This window comes from Globicephala melas, chromosome 16 (genome assembly GCF_963455315.2).
Source record: "Globicephala melas chromosome 16, mGloMel1.2, whole genome shotgun sequence".
Taxonomy (NCBI): Eukaryota; Metazoa; Chordata; class Mammalia; order Artiodactyla; family Delphinidae; genus Globicephala; species Globicephala melas.
Genome location: NC_083329.1, coordinates 32,773,200 through 32,794,047, shown reverse-complemented (window position 1 = coordinate 32,794,047; position 20,848 = coordinate 32,773,200). Strand labels below are relative to the sequence as shown.

Below are 20,848 nucleotides of genomic sequence, written 5' to 3'. Positions count from 1 at the left end.
GTACTGTTATACATACTCCTCATTTTACAGAGGAGAAAACTGACCTAGAAAGGTTAGATAGCTAGCCCATGGTCACATGGCTGGCCAAGTGCAGAGCCAGCCCTGGATCCCCTCAGCTACTCCTCCAGAGCTGGAACTGGGCAGTGAGCCTGCCTCAGCCAGGCCTCCCAACCTCCCTGGGCCTCCTTCCAGCTCTGCTTTCATCCTTTCTAAGCCTGTCTCCCAAGGCCCCCCCGTAATGCACAGGTGGGTTGCCAAAACTTATATAAAGGCTTCCAAGCTGGTGGAAAGCCCTAAGCTTCTACCCTCCCACTTCCCACACCCTCTCTGTGCCCTACCAGGGCTTCCCGAAGGAGGGCAGGGAAGCTTGGTCAGCAACAGGGCCCCCTCCCCAGGCCCCTCAAGACTTCAATATAGGGACTCCCGTGGTGACGCAGCAGATAAGACTCCACGCTCCCTGTGCAAGGGGCCCGGGTTCGATCCCTGGTCAGGGAACTAGATCCCACACGTGTGCCTCAACTGAGAGTTCACATGCCACAACTAAGGAGCCCACATGCTGCAACTAAGGAGCCCACGAGCAGCAACTAAGACCTGGTGTAACCAAATAAATAAATAAATAAACAAAAGACTTCAATATAGCGGCAACCTGCCCTCCTCTCACTAGTTCCCTCCTCAGTCCAATTCTGGAAACTGTAATGTTTCTCCTCCCTAGATGAACATCAGCGATATGTTACTACACAGTTAAAATTGTGCCTGATCTCAGCAGGTGCTTTAATTGAATAGGAAATTCAAATCTGGGCTTTAAATGCCACAGCAAAAGAAAAAGTTATTGTCTTTTCAGAATGCCCATTGTAATTTCTCCTTAAAGAACCGCCCCCCAACAACCCGCTATGGTCCTTTTTCCACTTGAACTGACAAACTGAACCGCCAGATAAATACAGCTGCAAAGTGAAGTCATGGCTATGATTTCTTTCCCGCATTCATTTGGTCTCCTGGCTTAACCACGTCAAACATGAAAGACTGCTCACCCTTTCCTTGATGGCATCTACAGAGCACAAAGCCAAGGGCTGATCAAGCCATCTTGATAATCTGATACATTTGAAAGTGTATCAGAGGGGAGGGAAGTATTCTGTTTGCCTACACAGATCAGTTTAACCAAGCATCTGCCAGAGTGTCACCCCATGCAGAGTGGTGGCCCTGCCACTTTTCATCTGTGTGACCCCTCAGTACCTCGGTCTCCCCACCTGTAACACGCAAACACGCAGTGATTGGAGCCGAGAACTCTGAGGTCCCTAAAAGATCTCAGGGTTTTTATTTTCTAGTTACAAAACACATCACTTACAAGTCAGAGAACTTAGGGCATAGGTGATTGTTTGAATAAAAACCATCTTTTATAAAAGTTTCGTCAGATAATTATTTCACGGAGCAAGTTTCCACTGTGCACTCAAAGCAGGATTCAGTTTACAAACATCTGACTTGCAGCCAACTTTTGTGACACTTTTACTGTTTCAAGTGGGGCTTGCCCATAGGTCATGGTTTCTAAAATCACTGTGATAGACTCCCTTCCTCCATAGAGTCCTAGACAGCGAAGCAAGAGTAGAGTGCATTCTAAAATCATTACTTCTCTTAGACTTAGTTTTTTCTTTCCTTGTTTTGTAACAAAACACACACACACACACACACACACACACACACACAAACCAACATATTTACAAGCCCCCCAAAACTGGTTTAACGATAATAACCTACTGGTCCTTTTGAAACACAAACCATATCCTATCGCTCTGCTGCCTAGAACTCTGCAGAGGCAACCTTGCCTCTCTGGGTGGTGGCCAGGCCTTTGCAAAGGCTGCTTGCTCCACCTGGAATACTCCCGCCAACTCTCTCTGTCATTCCCCCTTAACTTGGAACTCAGCTGGATCATTGCTTCTCCAGGGAACTGTCCTTAACTTCCTTTATGATAGCTCTGAGGAGCTGTCTGGAGTTTCCTGGGACGAGCATGTCCCGATCACGGCTGCCTCCGCGCTCTGTGGCTGCCCATGAGGGCACACTTGTTCACAGCGCTGAACAGGGCGCTGTCCAGGCACTGGATTCACCCAGGGGTCTCTCCCTTCATGGAGCCTGCAGTCTTCTGGGTAAACAGACAGCAATCAAATACGGGAATGACCATGACTGCCACCGCTCTCCTCTCACAGAGCTTCCAGAGAAGTAAACGAGGGGCGAGCTCCCTACAAGAGGGAAAGGTTAGACCATCAACGCCTCAAGCTCCATGCAGGATGAGTTTATGTCATAATCACATATTTGCTTAAATAGTCCTTGTACTCCTTTCAGTCTAAGAAGCTGAGAGAAAAAGGACTGTGGACTGACATCACTGGCCAACGGTGCCAGCTTGAGGGATGGCCGCCTGTGGCGTGGTAAGAAGACCAAGCGTCTATTCCTCCATCCTAAGCATCTCCACGCCCACATAGATTATACCTCCCTGCCCCAAAGCCAGGGCCTCTTGTTTTTCTCTTGTTTAAATGAGTTTCCTTCTCTAAGGGTACATCCTCTTTCCCATCATACAGGACAGTAACATAGCCTACCATTTGGATTTTTTTAAATAAATGTATTTATCTATTCATTTAATTAGTTAGTTTTGGCTGCGTTGGGTCTTCGTTGCTGCACGTGGGCTTTCTCTAGTTGTGACGAGTGGGGGCTACTCTTCGTTGCGGCGTGCGGGCTTCTCCTTGCGGTGGCTTCTCTTGTTGTGGAGCACGGGCTCTAGGCGCGCGGGCTCACTAGTTGGGGCACACGGGCTCAGTTGTTCTGCGGCACGTGCGATCTTCCCGGACCAGGGTTCAAACCGGTGTCCCCTGCATTGGCAGGCGGATTCTTAACCACCGTGCCCCCAGGGAAGTCCCTACCATTTGGATTTAATGTTTGTAATATTTATGGAACATCTGCATTATCATGCCCATTTTACAGACAGGAGAATAGATCCAGAGGCACCATCAGCTAGTTCATGGCAGAACTGGACCCTAAAAAGCCAGGTCTCTGGCTCTTAGGTTGGCGTTTTCCCCACCGTATCTCAGCCTCCTGGGTTCAGCCAGACCTTGCCAGAGCCCTGGAAACCAAAGTTGGCTGCCTCCTGCTGGCAGGGAGTTCCTTCCAGGCTTCTGGGTCCAGCGCTCAAGAAAGGGGACTGTGAGAGGTGAGGAGGGCGGGTTATACACAGAGGCAGTCAACGAACCGCTTCTATCTCCCTCCCTCACCATGGGAGGAGGGAATGGCTTACACATGGGGGGGAGGGGGCGGGGTGGATTATGAAAATCAATAATTTATGACAGTTAAGTGTCAGAAAAGTATTTACTCACATTCATTCCCTGAAAGTCACATTCTCCATGTGTTCTTGCTTGTCTTTCAGCGATGGCATCAGTCAGGTGGACTCAGCAAGAAATACCAAGGTTTTAGCCAAAAGCTGCGAAGGGAGAGAGTTTCATTTCACTTCCTATTTCCAGCCAGGGCTGGCTCCAAAGCTAGCTTTCCTTACTAGGTTGTTTGCCACATGAAAAGCAAATTCCCAAAGGTTTCTGAGATTGCTGAGATCCGATGCAAGATGACTGCTCCCACCCACCGGCCCACCCACCCACTAATAAGACATTATGCCATCCTATTTTTGGTAACAATTAAAGGGCTCCCGGTGCAAGCAGAAAGCTGTTTATTTTCTGTTACATCACTTCGCTTTGCCTTCGAAGGCTGGTCTGTGCTCAGTGTTTTCGTGGTGATGCAAGTCCGCTCTCTCCTCGAGCAGTTGGATCCCTCCCATCTCGCAGCACCTCACAGGTCTCTTCCCCGAGCAGTGCATCGCTGGAGCGAGGAGCAGCTCACGAATCAGCTGCAGGTCCCTGTTTTGAAAAGCAGAGAGACAGAGGCAGAGGAAAAGGGTGGACTCTTATGTGACCTGGTCTTAAAGCAAGACAATCACCATCTGAATTCCAGAAGCCCTGTTCATGTTTGGGGATATTTTTTCGACTGCATGGAATCAGAGAGAAGCCAAAGGATGGGAAATGCCTGCATCCCCCTGAAAAGAATTGCTTATTGCCTATGTCTCTTATCTGCGCTTTTGCTGACTGAGGGGAAGAAACCAGCGAAGCCAAAATGCCCTGCCGTGTGTACTTGTACCAAAGATAATGCTTTATGTGAGAATGCCAGATCCATTCCACGCACCGTTCCTCCTGACGTTATCTCATTGTAAGGCCCGTAAGCATTTTGGTATCTAATTTACAATTTAAAAATTCCAGCCGATGTATTTGGGGCTTTGCATGTATTGGTAGAAGGGCATGGGGAGAGATTCCTCTTGCACGCTTGGCCATTTGACAGGGCTAACATTTTGCTGCATTTAGAAATTTTGATTTTTATTAGCTGCTACAGAACATGCTTAGATATCTTCCACCCCTGAACATTATTATGAGAAACCTGTAGCAGATTCATCTCTCCTACTTCATCTGGGAAGGAACAGTATCGTACTTCATAAAATAGTGTCAAATAGTGACTGTTTTGCTAAACTGGATTAACATAAAGGTTTGTTCTGTGTGTGTGTCTCTTTGTGTGTGTCTGTTTATTGTTTTGTTTTGTTTTCTTTCAGATCCTTTGTGAGATCTGGTTTTACTGAAATCTCAGAAGGGAGTTTTTTATTCACACCATCGCTGCAGCTCTTGTGAGAAATATTTATATCATGACTATTTTTAATACAGCATATATTTGGATAAACCCTCTAGTAAAACGATCTCAATATTAATTTTGTCAAATGTGATTATATTTCTGGAGAGGAAAGGAATATCAGTAAAGTGAGGTAGATGGGTTTGTTTGCGACTTGACACCAACGGTGCGGATTGATGCTTGCAATTGTAAATTTGCTAACCTGTAATGCTAGCTACTTTCATGGCTATTTATGAAGTTGTTGGAATGTTGCAACAATGATCTTCATTTCATTCCACCCTTTTACTTTCATTTTTGACTTGGGAACTTTGGTAATTTTACCCTGGAGTTTCTGAATTAGTCAATACAGAACCCAGCATAACATATGCGCTCAAGATGTTGTCCTCGGGGACCTGGGGCAGGCTGCTACTCTGTATGATTTACCGTGTGGGGAAGAAAAATCTCAGTTCTTTCTAGGTAATTCCTTAAAATGTTCATTCTCAAGTGACTGCTTTCTAATCTCATCTAATTTATAACTCATCCCCTTATAAGGAGGGAAAGAAAATATTAATATAGGATAGTGCAAAGGATTAGTCTTTGCTGTGTGTTTTAAGTTAGCCATGAGGGAACCATATATTCAGTCTATGTCTGAAAATAGTCAAAAAATAATATTTGACTAAGAAATCAGATCTCTCCACAGTCATAACGTAACATGGATAATTTGTTCTGACGTGTAACGTTTGGCCATTGGAGTGTTAGTTCTTAGATCAGGACCACATACGGGGGCAAGAGGTCCCCCCCGCCCCGTTCTCAGGTGTCAGGCCACAGACTGGGTTGTAGTTACCGGTTTCAGGGGGGGAATCAGCCAAATGTCCATCAACTGAGCTGTAGTTATCTTAACTGCATGATCCTGGACCCAAGTTTTTTTGCTTGTTTTTGTTTTCTTGCCTTAATTGGCCATTTTGGCCGTTTGAGGTTTTATATACAGAGGCAAACAGCATGGATTTGAAATGCGAGAGACCTGTGTGTAAATCTCACCCTACCACTCCCTAGAAACTAGACGTGAAATTGTGTGCAAGTGACTAATTCTCTCTGAGCCTCAGTCTCCTCATCTGTAAAATGGAGGTGATGACACCTTGAAGAGTTATCAGAGATAAATAAGATTTAAGTAGATAAAATGCTTGGTATAGGATGTGACAAATGGTTACATATTTTATAAATGGTAGGGTTTTAACTTTTCACATAAAGCTAAAAAAGCTAAAAAAAATCACTTAATCTATTGTTTCGTCTATATGAAATCCCCAAACTGGTTTGACTATTTCATTTCATAAACCTGATCAGGTGTTTTGATATTATGTAATAATGTTGGCTACTGTCCTTCTACTAGCTAATGTCTTTGAATGATTAACAATTGAGTAGAATATTCCTAAGTGATTTACCTGTTTGATTGATGGCTAATAGTGTGATTAGGGTAAGTGTTAGTACATCAAACAAATTCAAAAAAGACAGAGTCTTTAGCAAATAAAGGGGCAAAGTCTTCAGTGCTGAGATCCTTCCGTAGGATAAGAATTGCTTGTATGTGAGAAAGTGATCAGTTGTGCCTATGTTATTATTTGTTAAATACATAAATGGCTCATTTTAAAAGCATCCTTTTGTTGAGCTAAGGCACCTCTCTCTCCCCAGGAGAGTTAAATAGATCAGTCCTTAAAATTTGAGAAGTGTCAGTTGACACATACTACTCAAATTCCAACACTGGATGGGCATTAGCTGTGACACAGAAAGCCCGGATCAATCAACCTCATCAGTTAGCACTTCTCCACTCTGTGTTTCTGCTGGGTGGATCCGGCCTCAGCAAACACAGATGCTGGACAATGTTATAGAAATAGTTACCGGCTGCTGCAGAGTAATGTGATTACACGTATTTAGAATCACAGAGGAAAGCCAAGGAACTGGTTTTTAAATAGCCCACATGGAGCGTGTGTGCCATGCCCCTGCGTTCCATGCTCTGAGTTCCTATGGAACATTCCAGCCCTTATTTCTAAAAGCAGTTCAGTTTTCAGAAATAACAAAAGGGCGAGTAATTCTTGCCCTGGATGTCCTTACTTAACTCACACTGGCTAACCTCAACATGGCAGATCTGTGCCAGTGCTGATCTTATGCAAAATTGTCCAGGGTCAAAGTTTGTCTCTGATCTCCAGGATCCTGTTTCCTAAAGATTTTGCTCCCCATTCTTCCTGTCCAATGTTCTCTGTTTCCTCCTGTCGTTGGGAAAGGGTCTAATAAGCGCATTTTCACTGAGGAGAAAATAAATGAAAAAGCTCCAAGTATGAATAGTGCCATAATCATAACAGTGGTGGGAATGCATGGCTCACAGACAGAAAGAGTTTTTCTGTAGGACAGGGCCATCCACTGCCCTGAAAACCCCACACTGGAACATGAAGACCCAGGGGTCTTATTTGCCTTTGCATGACTTTTGCCATCAGCCCAGACCTGGATCACACCAACCATTGCTCGGGGTTTGCAGTGAATTCTAATGGTATTCGTGACCGCAGATTACCAAACTGACCTGTCATATCCTGTGAAGAGAGAAACTTCAGAATCGATTCTGCTTGATTGATGTACAAAGGCAGTTGGTTTCTTGCTAAGTTGTGGAAAAGAGAAAAGAAATGACCCATTCATGTCGCCCACCCTAACAATCTGATAATTTCATTATGGCCCCAAATGCTTTTTCAGACCTTCTGCAGAAGGCATGATGAGAAGTACTTTTTGAAATGTTAGCCTGGGGTACTGAGGGAAACAGACGTAGTGCCTCCTTAAGTTACATATAATGTTTTTAGGGAAAAGATCCTGGTAGGCCTTGGCTGGCAATGTGTGTTGGAGAACAAGAAAAACAAAAGCCCACACTCTGTAGAGAGGAAGAATAAAATTATCCAATAAAAATTCATCAGTTATACAAACCTATTTTTTTAAAAAACACCTATGGTTTTAAACAACAGCAACAAAACCTTTCCCAAGCAAATGTAATTTCATTCATGTTTCCATAGGCCTGCTGTGAAACATAACCAGTGGGAATGATTATTCATTCTAGTCTGTTTTTAGTGATAGGAGCGAGTGGTACTTGTAGCGAAGGCAATTTACAGAAATGTGTTTTCACACAGGACAGTCCTGTTCTTCTCAACCACAGACTAAAATCCCCAATGATGTAGGCTCATTACAGAAGTAAAATTCAAATTTAAGAGCATAAAATGTGGCCACATTGCCATTTGTTGATGAAATTTTTAATAAACTAAAGCTATCCAACTCTAAAGAGAGTTCTATTTGCAGGGAGTAAATTACAGGGTTAGGTTAGTATCATGCACACAAAAAAAATCTTTATATAAGAATTTGGTGTAACCAGAAAAAATTATATTTATTCCAGTGAGATCTGATCTTGTCTGAAGCAACAGAATTGATCCCTCTGTGGAAAAAAATATCATCATTTCTTTTATTAATCCACAATCAATACATAAATATATAGCCCATAAGAAATCAAAAACTAAAAAACAGAAAAGCAAACAGCATGAACATGATAAATCATAAGTCCATCCTTACTAAGATTTTATCATTCAGTTCTTCAAAATAGGATTTGTCCAGGGAAAACTATCCACAGCCTCTCTCACCTGTACAGCGATTAGCCTCTTTTTCTATTCTTCCTTATATGACAAATGTAAGAAACATTTAGCAATCTTCAGTGACAACTCAAGCCAAACCCACCAGCTAAGAGGGCTTCTAGAGGAATTATTGGCTGGTTATGGATGAGCATGTTTTGGTTTGTGCCCAGTTGATGGCCCACAAGGGACGAAAAAGTAAAAATTTCAATCACCTAGGCTGTTTTGTCTACAATCTGCCCAATGACCCATAGCTCTGATTTTTAACTTCTTAATTAATTAATTGTTGTGACTGTGCACACAGCCCTGTACAACAAAGGTTTTCTCTGAAGGTGTATTTCATTCTCTCAATTATTCAAGCAAGAAACTTAGGAGTTACCTCTCCCTCATGTCCACTTTCAACAGGAAACAGCATGAGAATCTGCCATCTCCTCTTCACCCCAGGACCATGGCCCTAACTGAGGCTGCAATCACTGTTCCACAGGCTGCTGGGGAGATTCTGCACTGGTCCCCCTGATTCCGGTCCCTATTCTCCCCACCTCCATCAGTGTTACCTTCTTGAAGCGCAGATCTCATCATGTCACCCTCATGCTTGGAAGCCTTTAATGGTTCCCTAGAAACAGAGAAACATCTGAACACCCGAGTTGGTATTAATAGAATTTGGCTATTTGTCTAGGGTCATCTCTCGCAGTATTGATCGCACACACACATACACACACACAAACACCCACACACTGTAAGATCCATCCATACCAGCCTGAAGTTCCTCTATTTTCTCAAGCTCTGTAGATTTTACTGATGTCTATGTTCTTTCTGTCATTTTTAGAGCTAACTGTGCTTGTGTCTGCCCTTGTTTCTCGAGGATTCTCAATAGCCAAGGTCCTAGAAAAGAGCCTGGATGTTATAAGCTTAGATCTTGCTTACTATATGTTTGTTGAATTCAGTTCATATTTTTATAGATTTTATACTAGAGATTCCTGTTTTCCTATCAGTAGATAGTCTCGGTCATGTACCTGCTCTTTTGTATGTTTTGTATACACAATCAGATTTCATGTGAATTAATAGTGTGGACGTCTGGAAAGTGGGCTGAACTAAAAAAAAACCATGAAGAGATATTTGTTCACGACATTATGATGTCAAACTTCTTCAACAGATATTTCCAGTGTACTGGAACTTAAAAGGCAAAGCATCCAAAATCTTTCTTTAGACCCACCTGCTGAATCCCTTTTGTTTCACTCTGATTTCCTCTAGGTCTTTGACAAGTACAAAATCATATTTGCCACCCAGGTTCTCTCCCAGGTTTGACTAGCCTCTCTCCTGTGAAGGTTCAAAGTCCCCCTTCATCCAGTCTGACAGGACATCCAAAGAAAAATGTTGGTTGAGCATTATTAAGATGAAGAGCAAATTTATGAACACAAAGACTGTATCATAAGGCAGTCATGATAAGCTCTCTCATTTTGTTCAAAATGATATTCAGTTGATTGGTGAGGATGGTGACTCTTGCCCATTTTTGAGCCTACGGCTGATATAGGCTACAAAATGATCCCAGGGCATTACAATGACAGCTGTGATGTCAAAATGGCTAACCCTGGTGAGCTGGCAATGTGGCAAGTAGTAAAGAACACAGGTTTTGTGGTCAAATAGACGTGGGTTCAAATCCTCACTCTGCTGCTTCCTAGTTCTGTGATTCGGGGCAAGTTTAACCAAGCCTCATTATCTGCATCTACAAAGTGGGCAATAACCATAGTACCTGTTACACAGGATTACAGTCAGGATTCAATGAAACAGTACACGTAAAGCACTTGGCACAGCGCCTGTAACTCAATAAACATTAGCTTTCATTATAGTTCTGAAAATCACTTTAATTTGAATGACCTTAACATCAGATTAGCATCTGATTGTATAGTTTGGGTTTTCCTACAGTGCTAGCTGTAAAATTTTATTGTTCTACGCATAGGTCTCCATCAGAACCTGCTAAGAAATCTTTCTTCAAATACTTCTCACAAGGAACATGAACTATTTACCTTTCCGAGAATGGGAGGGGAAAAGAGAAGCAGAACCCTTTCACTTCTTCCTCATGAAAAAACAACTGGAACCGTATTTTGTAAACATGTCAAGTTTTGTTAAAAATAATTAACACTGGCCAGTCTTCAGATGAGTAGTTTTGTGGTAAGATGGAAAGAAGCCTGAAGTAGAAGTCAGGAGACTTGGGTTTGAAATCCAGTTCAGACAGTAACGGGCTGTGTGACCAAGTATCCCTGGGCCTCAGATTTTATATGTAGAAAATATCAGAGATAGATTAAATTATGGTTCTCACACTCAAATGCCCAGTGGGGGCTGGGGTGATAAGGTAAATGAAGGAAACAGTTGGGTATAAGACAGTAGGGAGTGGTAGTGACTGGGGTAAACCAGACAAGACATGTCTTACCTAAAAATGACATCTTCAGTTTCAACTGATTATTGCTGACCGCACATGAATATGCGGTCTTACTTTTTAAATTTTCAGGGGAAGGCAGAAATCTGGAGGCAGATTTCTGAAACAGGAGACCAAACAAAACATATGTAATTGGCATTTTGAGACCTTCATGTTCAATTAACTAAGGTCTCTTTCTGCTTAAAAATTCTATTGTATTCTATTCTATTCTACAAACAGAGTACTGTTTGTAGGATAGAATACATAATATAGAAAATGGCCTTGTTAAAGAAAAGGACAAAATTTATTGTATCAATTCTAACAAACCAGTAAATTAGATTGTTAAATGAAAGAGCCTCATTCTATGGAATTGACTATTATAAAGTTATTATTAGAATAATAATGTAGTTTGGGAATAATAATTTCCCAAGCAGGTCCACTGGGACTTTACCAGGACCTCCCATGGTGGCTGATGGTAGAACAATGTTTCAATATCCCTCCCATGGGGCAAGGACTGGAAAGGAATTGTTGAGCCCATTTACATGGCAGGATGACAGGTGCTTGCCTGTGTAAATTGTGATTAAAAAACAATGACCTTTAAAAAATAAACAGACTAGAATTTATATGCACAAGTAACTCCTGACTTGCAGAGAATTCCTTACAGGAGATCAGAGATTCTTCCTAACTTTGCTTCTATAGCTAAACGTTTCTAGATCTTTGAGAATTGTCTTCACTGCCAGTTTACAAGTCATACAATAAAACCAGGCAAAGTTTTGTTAGGGGACATTGTCATTTTTGTATTGCCTGATGCCAAGCACTGTATATGTCTCATTTTTTATTTCATCATCACAATAACCCTGTGAGGAAGTGTGATTATGTCCATTTTGCAGATGAAGCACTAAATCCTAGAAGGGTTAGGTAACCTCCGCGATGTCACACCCCTCATAAGTCGCAGAGCCGGAGTGTAAACCCACATGCTCACTTTTAACTACTTCTCTCTGCTTCCTCTTGAACATGAATAACTGGGCTTAACTTTGCATAGCTTTGTTCCCCAAATCGAATCCCCTCTCAAAGGGTCAACCTTTGTCATTAGTGCGGATATGCAGGGGATGTGTCCTCATTCCTGGAGAAAATCGTTGACAAGCCATTTGAAAGAGTGGCCCGCTGCAAGAACATCGAGTTTCCCTAGGGTTCAACTCTCTTTGTATGTGTAAACTCTGGTCTCCTTCCTTTGAAAGAGAGAGAGAGTGAAGAAAAGAGCAAATGGAAAGGGACTTATATACTTTAAAGTTATATCTTAGACCAATGTTTTCTAAACTCGTGTCCTATAGAACAGTTGTCCTGAAAAAAAAAAGAGTTCTGTGCTCAAATAAATTTGGGAAACCACTCATTCTATCCCTGCTTGGCTACTCGCAATGCATCTTGGCTTAGAAAAGTCTCTGGAATTATTTTATGTTGTTTTCCTTTTCTTAACCTACAACAGGATATTGGGAATCTATGCCTTCGGTGTTTGCTTTATTTATTTATTTATTTTTAAAGAGCTTCTTTTTATTTATTTATTTATTTTTTGCGATACGCGGGCCTCTCACTGTTGTGGCCTCTCCCGTTGCGGAGCACAGGCTCTGGATGCGCAGGCTCAGCGGCCATGGCTCACAGGCCCAGCCGCTCCGCGGCATGTGGGATCTTCCCGGACTGGTGCACGAACCCATGTCCCCTGCATCGGCAGGCGGACTCTCAACCACTGCGCCACCAGGGAAGCCCTATTTTATTTATTATTATTTTTATTATTTATTCATTTATTTATTTATTTATGGCTGTGTTGGGTCTTCATTGCTGTGCACGGGCTTTCTCTAGTTGTGGCAAGCGGGGGCTACTCTTCGTTGCGGTGTGGGGCTTCTCATTGTGGTGGCTTCTCTTGTTGCGGAGCACGGGCTCTAGGCACGCGGGCTTCAGTAGTTGTGGCACACCGGCTCAGTAGTTGTGGCTCTCGGGCTCTAGAGAGCAGGCTTAGTAGTTGTGGCACATGGGCTTAGCTGGTCCGCGGCATGTGGGATCTTCCTGGACCAGAGCTCGAACCCATGTCCCCTGCAATGGCAGGCAGATTCTTAACCACTGCGCCACCAGGGAAGTCCCTTGCTTTATTTATTAGCTTAATTATTTATACCTCAGCTTGTTCTAGATAGGCTTGCTAACAGAGCTTGGGTGGGTAGAAAGAATCCTATCTTAAAGGATCCATTAAACCATCTATCTCCATATAAGGAGTGACTCACTGCCAGGCTCTCTACCAGGTCAAGCAGCGTGGCACACTCTGCTTCTTTGGGGACCTCCCAGTGGAGCTCCATCTTTCAGAGGAAGTAGATTATCACTTGCAGCCCATTCAATAGGAAAAAGCCCTTGAGCTTAAATTTACACTCTCACTGTTTTTGTTTTGAGAGGATTCCCTCACAGCTATTTCCCAAATGCCTAATCCAGCATTTCCCTGGGTATACACACTGTATGTAAAACTCAATGATAAAAGCGTCCCATTATCAATAAGATTGGGAAGCTGCATATTTAAATCCCTTTTGAAGAGTCTCCATTTACTTAAGGATAGAAAGATTCGTGTAATTAGGAACCCCGAGTAACTTCATTTACCCACTTTCCCCAAATTTATTTGTCTGTTTTTTTCTGTTGTTGTTCACGTAAAACCTCTCAACCCCGTAAAGGCCTTGTGTTCCAGGGACTACACTCGGGGAACTACTGGGCAAGGCTTGCCTAGATTTGTAGCAGATACTGGGCAGATCTGATAGGACTAAAAGGAGGAAGCATGGCCTTGCCCGTGACCATTACCAGTCCGGGGGGAGATCATACCGGAGCACAGAATCCCAGCTCTGCCAGTTACAAGCTTCAAATTACCTCTCTCACCTCGGGTTTCTTTGTATCTTAAATGGAGACTACACTACAGTGTTCATTGGAGGATTAAAATGAGTTAATAGATGGCAATCTGATAAAGACGAGGCTTGGCATAGAATAGGCTTTAAATAAAATTTAAGTCCCTCCTCCTTTGCTTTTTAGAAGCAGGGAAATATAGACTGAATTTACAAACAACGTCGGGATGGTGGGCTGTTGACTAGTTATGCCAATGTCTATAAAGGAAAAGTTTTGACTATCCTGGGAGGAGAGGTAATGAACTATAAAACCAAAGGGGTGGGTCCATGCTCAAGCCTTTGCTAGTGTGCATGCCAAGAATATTCCCCAGGGAATCCCTGCAAATCTAAAATCTACATTCTAAACCTGGCGCTGCTGCTGACAAAAGATGTGGCCTTGAATAAGTCACTTAATTCCGCAGGCCTCAGTTTCCTCACCTGAGGGATTGAATGGCATATCTCTCTAGGATGCCTCCCCCCTCAGACTTATGAGAGCAAAAGTAAGGTTACTCTCCATCAATCCAGATCGAAGAGGTGGTGGTCTACTTAAGGATCAGCTGAATTACATTGAAAATATTTTCCAAGGATGAAAGTCAAAAAGAACTGTGACATAATGCGCTCATATGTGATGTGTCCCATTTTAATGCTTTCCTATCTTAAGAGTATATTTTAAAATATTCAGATGTAAATTATTCACGTGGCACATGCACTTAGAACGTGTGCATTTAACTGAAGTTAATCATCAGCCTATTATTAACTTTCATTCAACCAGTCCTATTCTTTTGGATAAAGGAGAATATTAGTAACAGCTAGCAGGTCTGAATCATTTAAGCAGAGGCAGCTCTACACAAGTTGGCCAGCCCCTCCAGCTATGCCCTCGAATCTTCCAACGGCTGTAACCCATGCATCTTGCTCTCTCATTTACATATATATGCACATATACACACACAGGCACACATATGTACTTGGAAGTATGTTTACGCAACACTGCCCACGGCTGCCTAATTCCCTGGACAACGCTCATAACAGCTCTCTTAGGTAGGTGACAATCTCACTGGACCTCAGTTTCCCACTCTATATAACTAAGGTCCTTCACTAGAGCTAAAAGCTCTTCCAGCTCTGATATTTTATGTCTATGCTCCTTGCTGAGCGATTCCTTGGCAGAAGCATTGGAGACATGCTCTTATACATTATCTCATGGAATTCTTAGAATCTTCCAGGAAATCTTTTTGTTATTATCATTCCTATTTTAACAGAGGATGAAATAGATTTACCTCCTTGATGTATCATGGACATAATAAGCGGCAGCCACAAACTTAGAAACCAGATTCTCTATTCTATGTCTAATCAGTGCCATCTCTAAGGGACAGCCCAATGCTGGCTGCTCACTCTTCTTCATCCAGAGTAGCCCTTACTGAGGGGGTGTTTTATGGGAGAGCCCCCTAAATCATCCCCCACTCCATAGCTGCAAGGATCTGCTTTGGGCTGGAAGATAAAATGCAGACCACTTGTGGAACAATGACAATTCTGATGGCAGTTAAGATGTCACGGGTGACTAGAGAGAGTCTGAAGAAGTGTCATTAGAGCCAGGGGGCCCTGATGTGACCAGATGAGCAGTCTGGCTTGAGACAAGGGGAGATTTTCCCAGCAGGGTTACTCCTCCCTTTCAGCCATCTGCAGACCTGCCTCCCCACTATGCCCCACTCCTCATGTAGAGGCCATGCCTACTCTTCCATGAATGAAGCCTGCAGCGCTACAAGCCTGACGCATACATCTTTCAAGCTAGTTTAGACCCCTCATTTGACAACATAGAGGGGAGAAATGATGTGCTCAAGGCCACACAGAGGATTTACGGCCAAGTGGGAATGAAGACCCAGGCTTTGTGATTCCCTCTGCAGCATGCTCTTTCCCTGGTCCCTAGAAGAGGTGAGAAGCCAGGGCAAGAAACCACTTCAGCAGCCCAGCAGCCTTGGCATCGACACATGTCCCTCCTGCTCAGTATTTTACTCTTGTGGACCCGCAGCTGGACGTTGGGCAGCCTTAGCCTTGACCTCCATCTAATGTAGCTAGATCCTCATTCTGTGATCCTCTGCTTCTTCCTTCACTTCTCTGTTGCTGATCCCAGCACTTGAGCTCCATGCCAACCCTATCACACACTTCTCTGCCCCTTTTGAATTAAGTGCTGCTGGTCCTAGCTTTTCAACTAGGAACCCCCTAATAACCTTTCAGCCTTGGTGTTAATTTATTGCTTATGGAGAGGTGCGACCCACTCCTACAGACAGTTGAAAATAGGTAGTCAGAAGGAAGAACTGGAGCTCAGGGTTAGCAGACATTTTACAGATCTCGTCCTCTGGTCCCAGTGCAATATTAACTTTAAATTTATGAAAGCTTTAAAATAAAAAACTATCATCAACAGGAAATTTTAAGAATATTATTCTAAATATTTGTTGAAATCAAATATGCAATTTTAAGAGATTACATTTAAAACTTACTGGATGCTTTATGTAGAGGTAAAGTCATATTTCTAAATATTGATACTTTCATTTTAAATCAGAAAGAATAAAAACATAGGAATTGAGCATGAAACAATACATATTCTAAGAACCTCAAGAGAAAATAAATAATAAACAGAAAAAAAAAATAAATTAGGAAGCAGTGGGAATAAGTAAATCCAAGATTTCATTTTTGGAAAAACCCAATAAAATAGCAGACATTTGAAGGAAGTTAATACGTACTCGCAAGTGGCGGGGCGGGGGAGGGCATTAATTATTCAACAACAGGCTTTGGCAAATTTGGGTAAATATCTAGGCAGGAATCAAGGCAATGTCTCAGCTCACATCATAGATAAAAGTAAGTCCCAAATAAATTAGAGTCAAAAAAAAAAAAAAGCTTAAGGAGGGAGGTTTAGGTAATATTTCATTAATATCAAGGTAGGAAAAACATTTTAAGAATTACAGCAAAGAAAGAATATATAATAGAAGTTGATATATTTTGTTAAAATGTAAAATGTCTATATGTTAAAAATCATGATTCAAAAGGCAAATCATAATCAGTAGGGAAAAACTCAGCATCAAATAAGAAAGGAAAAGAATAGGTAATATCCTTAGTAAATAAAAGGCGCTTAGAAAGCAACAAAAATGGTCAAAGGACATGATTTCATAGAAAAAGAAACAAAAATGATAATACTAAATGTTGGTAAGGATGTGGTAAAAACAGGCGTTTTTATATTCAGAATTGAACATGTAATTTGATACAAGTTAGTAATAAACTAGAGACATACAAACCATATACAATCCAATAATGTTACTTTTAAAAATCTATCCTAAGTCTATTCTAAGGAAAGAATTAGGAATATGGAAAAATACTTGCATGAGTGGGTGGTTATGGTAGTGTTTATAATAGTGAAAATTGGAATCAACAATAAAAAAGTTAAATCCCGGTATCTCCATAATACAAAACTTACTCGTCTGTTAAAATTATATATTGAAAAAAAAATTATATATTGAAAATGTATTGTCCTGAGAAATTATTCTTGAAAAAATAAGTACATGAAAAGGAGGACATAGAACAATAAAATTATTATTCCAATTTTATAAATATATACATGTATATATCATATATTTATTATATATACACATATTCACACCTTTAGGTAGTATGATTACAGTGATCTTTATTTTCTTCTTGAAGCTTTTCTTTATTTTCCAGAATTTCTACACTGAGCATATAGCGTCCTTAAGCAGAATACACCGAACCGCATTCAGATTTTTAAAATTCTTGACTTGAAAAAAATACAAGTTGACATGATCTTAATGTGACTTTAAGACTGCTTATTTTGAGTAATTAATTCCTTTAAAAAGGGAATTATGACTTAATTAGATTTCTTAAAACTGCATAAGCTGAGTAGTGTTATTATGGTTGTCTACCAGAATGGGGATGTTGTATCACTATGTGATCCGGGTCCTATACTGAGAGACCACCCAGTATGTGGAAAGGGCAGTAGACCAGGAGTCTTGGGCCTCATGACCTTGGTCAAAGCTTTTAACATTCCTCTAGGCCTCAGTTTCCTCCTGCCAAACAGCTATTAACACCTACTCTACCACTTTCACAGAGTTGGTTCAAAGACCAAATAAGAATGCAGCAGGAGTCTATGAAATACAGGCTATCATGGAGGCAACAATCATCATTTAAAGAATGAGCTATTGCCTGCATGGTATTGACAGTTGATACGTATGGTCTTAAATGTCTTTCTTGATAAGGAAGTACACACTCCCTTGGTTGCAGAGGAAAAAACTCCTCCCCACACCTCCTACACTCCGTTGTTTTCGTACTGCACTCATGAGACTGATGACTAAGAGACCTAAGTGCACAGCCCTTGGGGGGAGGGTACAGAAAGGACAAGGTGCATCCCTGTGTCCACCTCCACCAAAATTCTAGGGAACAGTGCCTGCCTTTTTCCCTCCCTAAGAATAGAGGAAGTGGCACAGACCTCAAATGTTCCCACAGGATCAGGGGCAGAGGGCAAACTCTACATTATCTCTGCACCAACCTACTGGATGGCCGCTTGGCAAGTGTATGCATAGAGATCTCTGATTTGCAGCTCAGGGTAACCAGTTCATTCAGACAGTACACTTATCCCCACCCACCCCTCCAAGTGCTACTTTTGTGAGGGCAGTTGTCAAATCTGAGTCATATTATTGTGGACTCCTGCTGCCTGTAGTTATGGAGACGGGACAATCCACAGCACCTCTGTGTACCAGAGCAACTATTCCAGCCACATTTGCTGCAAGGAGCACAGGCCCCCTCGGTCACCACAGGTAAAGGAAGGCTATTGTGGCTGACAAGAAAGTTTACCATATGCAGCCCTGGCTGTGTGTAAGAGACACCTGGGGAGATTTTAAATATCTCATGCCCAGGCCACACGCCAGGTATAGAATTTAACCAGAATCCCTGAGGGCGAGAACCCGGTACCAGTATTCTTAAAGCTCCCCAGGTGATTCCAAGTGAAACTAAGATTGAGAAGCACAGGTGTAGGATCTAACACAGATCTGAGCATCTCCCTGCTCCAGCCTTCACACACACTGCCCTTTGTGGGGTCTCCTCTGCATTCCACTCTCTTCTGAGTGTGCCTTGCACAGTCTGCCTGCCATGGAGGTAACTCAACCCTAAGGCCTCTTTTCTCCTTCAGCTCCTCTGCTAGCTGGTTCCATCTGTTTGTGATTCCAAATCCCCAAGAAGGGATTCATCTTTAGCCCAACTCACCTTTTTGCACCAGACTAGTTGGGCCATGGGATGCTGACTGACCTCAGGATCAGTTACTCTGGATGAAGAACGGAGTCCTTCTTGGTCTCATAATTTCTGAAAAGGGACAGAGGTCATGAGGTATAAAAGCTGGCCACCCTGGTCTGCCCCAGATCTGTTCTGTGTGAAGATGGGGTGGAGTGACACAGTTTCCCTTAACAGGGACTTTGGGATCCTTTAACACATCTGGCTCAATAACAAATCATGATACTGAAATCAAACATTTATAAAGGAACCCATACAAATTAAAGAGTGGCATTTTACCTCCTTTATAGCACAGGACGTTTTTAAGTTTTTTTAAGTATATATAGGATAATAAAATGGATAGCCTGCTCAACTATATTTAGAATGTATGTATAAATTTACAAATCTTTGTCCATGGAATCCTTGTCCAAAGAAAATTACAATTGAATTTAGAATCTAGATATTAGAATATCTAGATATTAGAATTAGAATCTAGATATTAGAATTTAGATATTCATTATTATCTTAGCCAGAGGGATTTGTTTTAGCTTTTATAAGAAAACTTTTTATTGAAATATAATTTACTTAAAGAAAAGTGTGCATATCCTAAGTGTACATCTTGATAGTTTAAATTAAGACTTAATTTTTTTAGAGCAGTTTTAGGTTCACAGCAAAATTGAAGAGAAGGCACAGAGATTTCCCATAGACCCACTACCGTGACACGTGCATAGCCTCCCCCATCACCAGCCTCCTCCACCAAGGTGGTATGTTTGTTACAACTGATGAACTTACTTGATCACCCAGAGTCCATAGTCTACATTAGGGTTCAGTCTTGGTGCTGTACATCCTATGGCAAATGTACAGTGACATGTATCCATCATTATGGTAGCATACAGAGTATTTGCACTGCCCTAAAAATCCTCTATGCTCTGCCTATTCATCACTCCCACCCCTGCCATGATTTTTTATAAAGTTAACACCCTTGTAACCAGCACCCAGGTCAAGAAACCAAACATTATCATTACCCTAAAGACTCCCTTTGTGCCCCCTTCCCGTTACCACTCACCTTCGAGGGTAAACCCTATCTTGACTTCTGCCAGCATAGATTAGTTTTGCTGGGTTTTGGTCTTTATATAAGTGCAATCATGTAGGATGTATTTTATTGCATTCTGGCTTCTTTCCCTGGACTTACGTTTGTGAGACTCACCCATATTCTTGCGTGTTGTTGTAGTTTTACCCAGAGGTTTTGATCCTTACGAGCTAGTTCAGCAAACACAATTCAGCCAGGAAATACGCTCAGGGCTGAGGACACAAAAGTCAATAAAGATAAGCCCGTGCTGTAAGGAACATTCAATCTAGTAATGTAGTAATGACCAGAATTTAATGTAAAGTAAATCCCTCTTTATTTAACAAATGTTTATTCAGTGTCCACTATGGGACAGGCACTATTACAGGTGCTAGGGATAAGCAATGAACAAGCAGATAAAAATTCTAGTGGAAACCCTGTTTTAGTTCCCTGACATGTGCGGGCTAATTCTGCCCACTAATATCTATATCCTACCCTGTTATGCATATGATTCAACATAAGAAGAACTAGTGTTAGAAGCCATTTCTTCCAGTGACTTGGAGTGTGATTTTGAAGTCACTGGTCCAACCACGGGACAGTTTGCAAACCAGTGAGCATGGGAGGTATTTCTCTGTATCTATTTCTGCCTTATTTCACTCTCTCCATCCTTGATGCTGCTTATACAGAATGAAATGAATATCTGGAACCCAAGGAAGACTTTGGATGGTAGCTTACCTTGGAGTAAGGCTGAGTAATCCTCTTGTTTCCCAGAACCATGAAGTAAGAAGAGACAATTGCCAAAGTTGTGACTGAAATCATAAAACTTTGAATTTGTTTGAATAACTATGGGCATCTAATACGTATGACTATTCGA

General features: G+C 41.9%; 1 protein-coding gene across 3 annotated transcripts in view; it reads left to right on the top strand.

The window, feature by feature from the left end:
- Nucleotides 1–3,493: 3,493 nt before the first annotated feature.
- The window catches only part of LGI1 (leucine rich glioma inactivated 1), a 33,421-nt gene continuing 16,066 nt past the window's right edge, over nt 3,494–20,848 (top strand). For 2 of the 3 annotated variants that reach the window (XM_030865568.2, XM_060286287.1), the window contains exons 1-2: nt 3,507–4,230; nt 4,625–4,696. In XM_030865568.2, coding sequence (XP_030721428.2) covers nt 3,545–4,230; nt 4,625–4,696 — 758 coding nt within the window. In that variant the 5' untranslated portion in view covers nt 3,507–3,544. Of the gene's footprint in view, nt 4,231–4,624; nt 4,697–20,848 lie in introns of all 3 variants that reach the window. The other variant, XM_030865566.2, reaches the window with a different exon arrangement.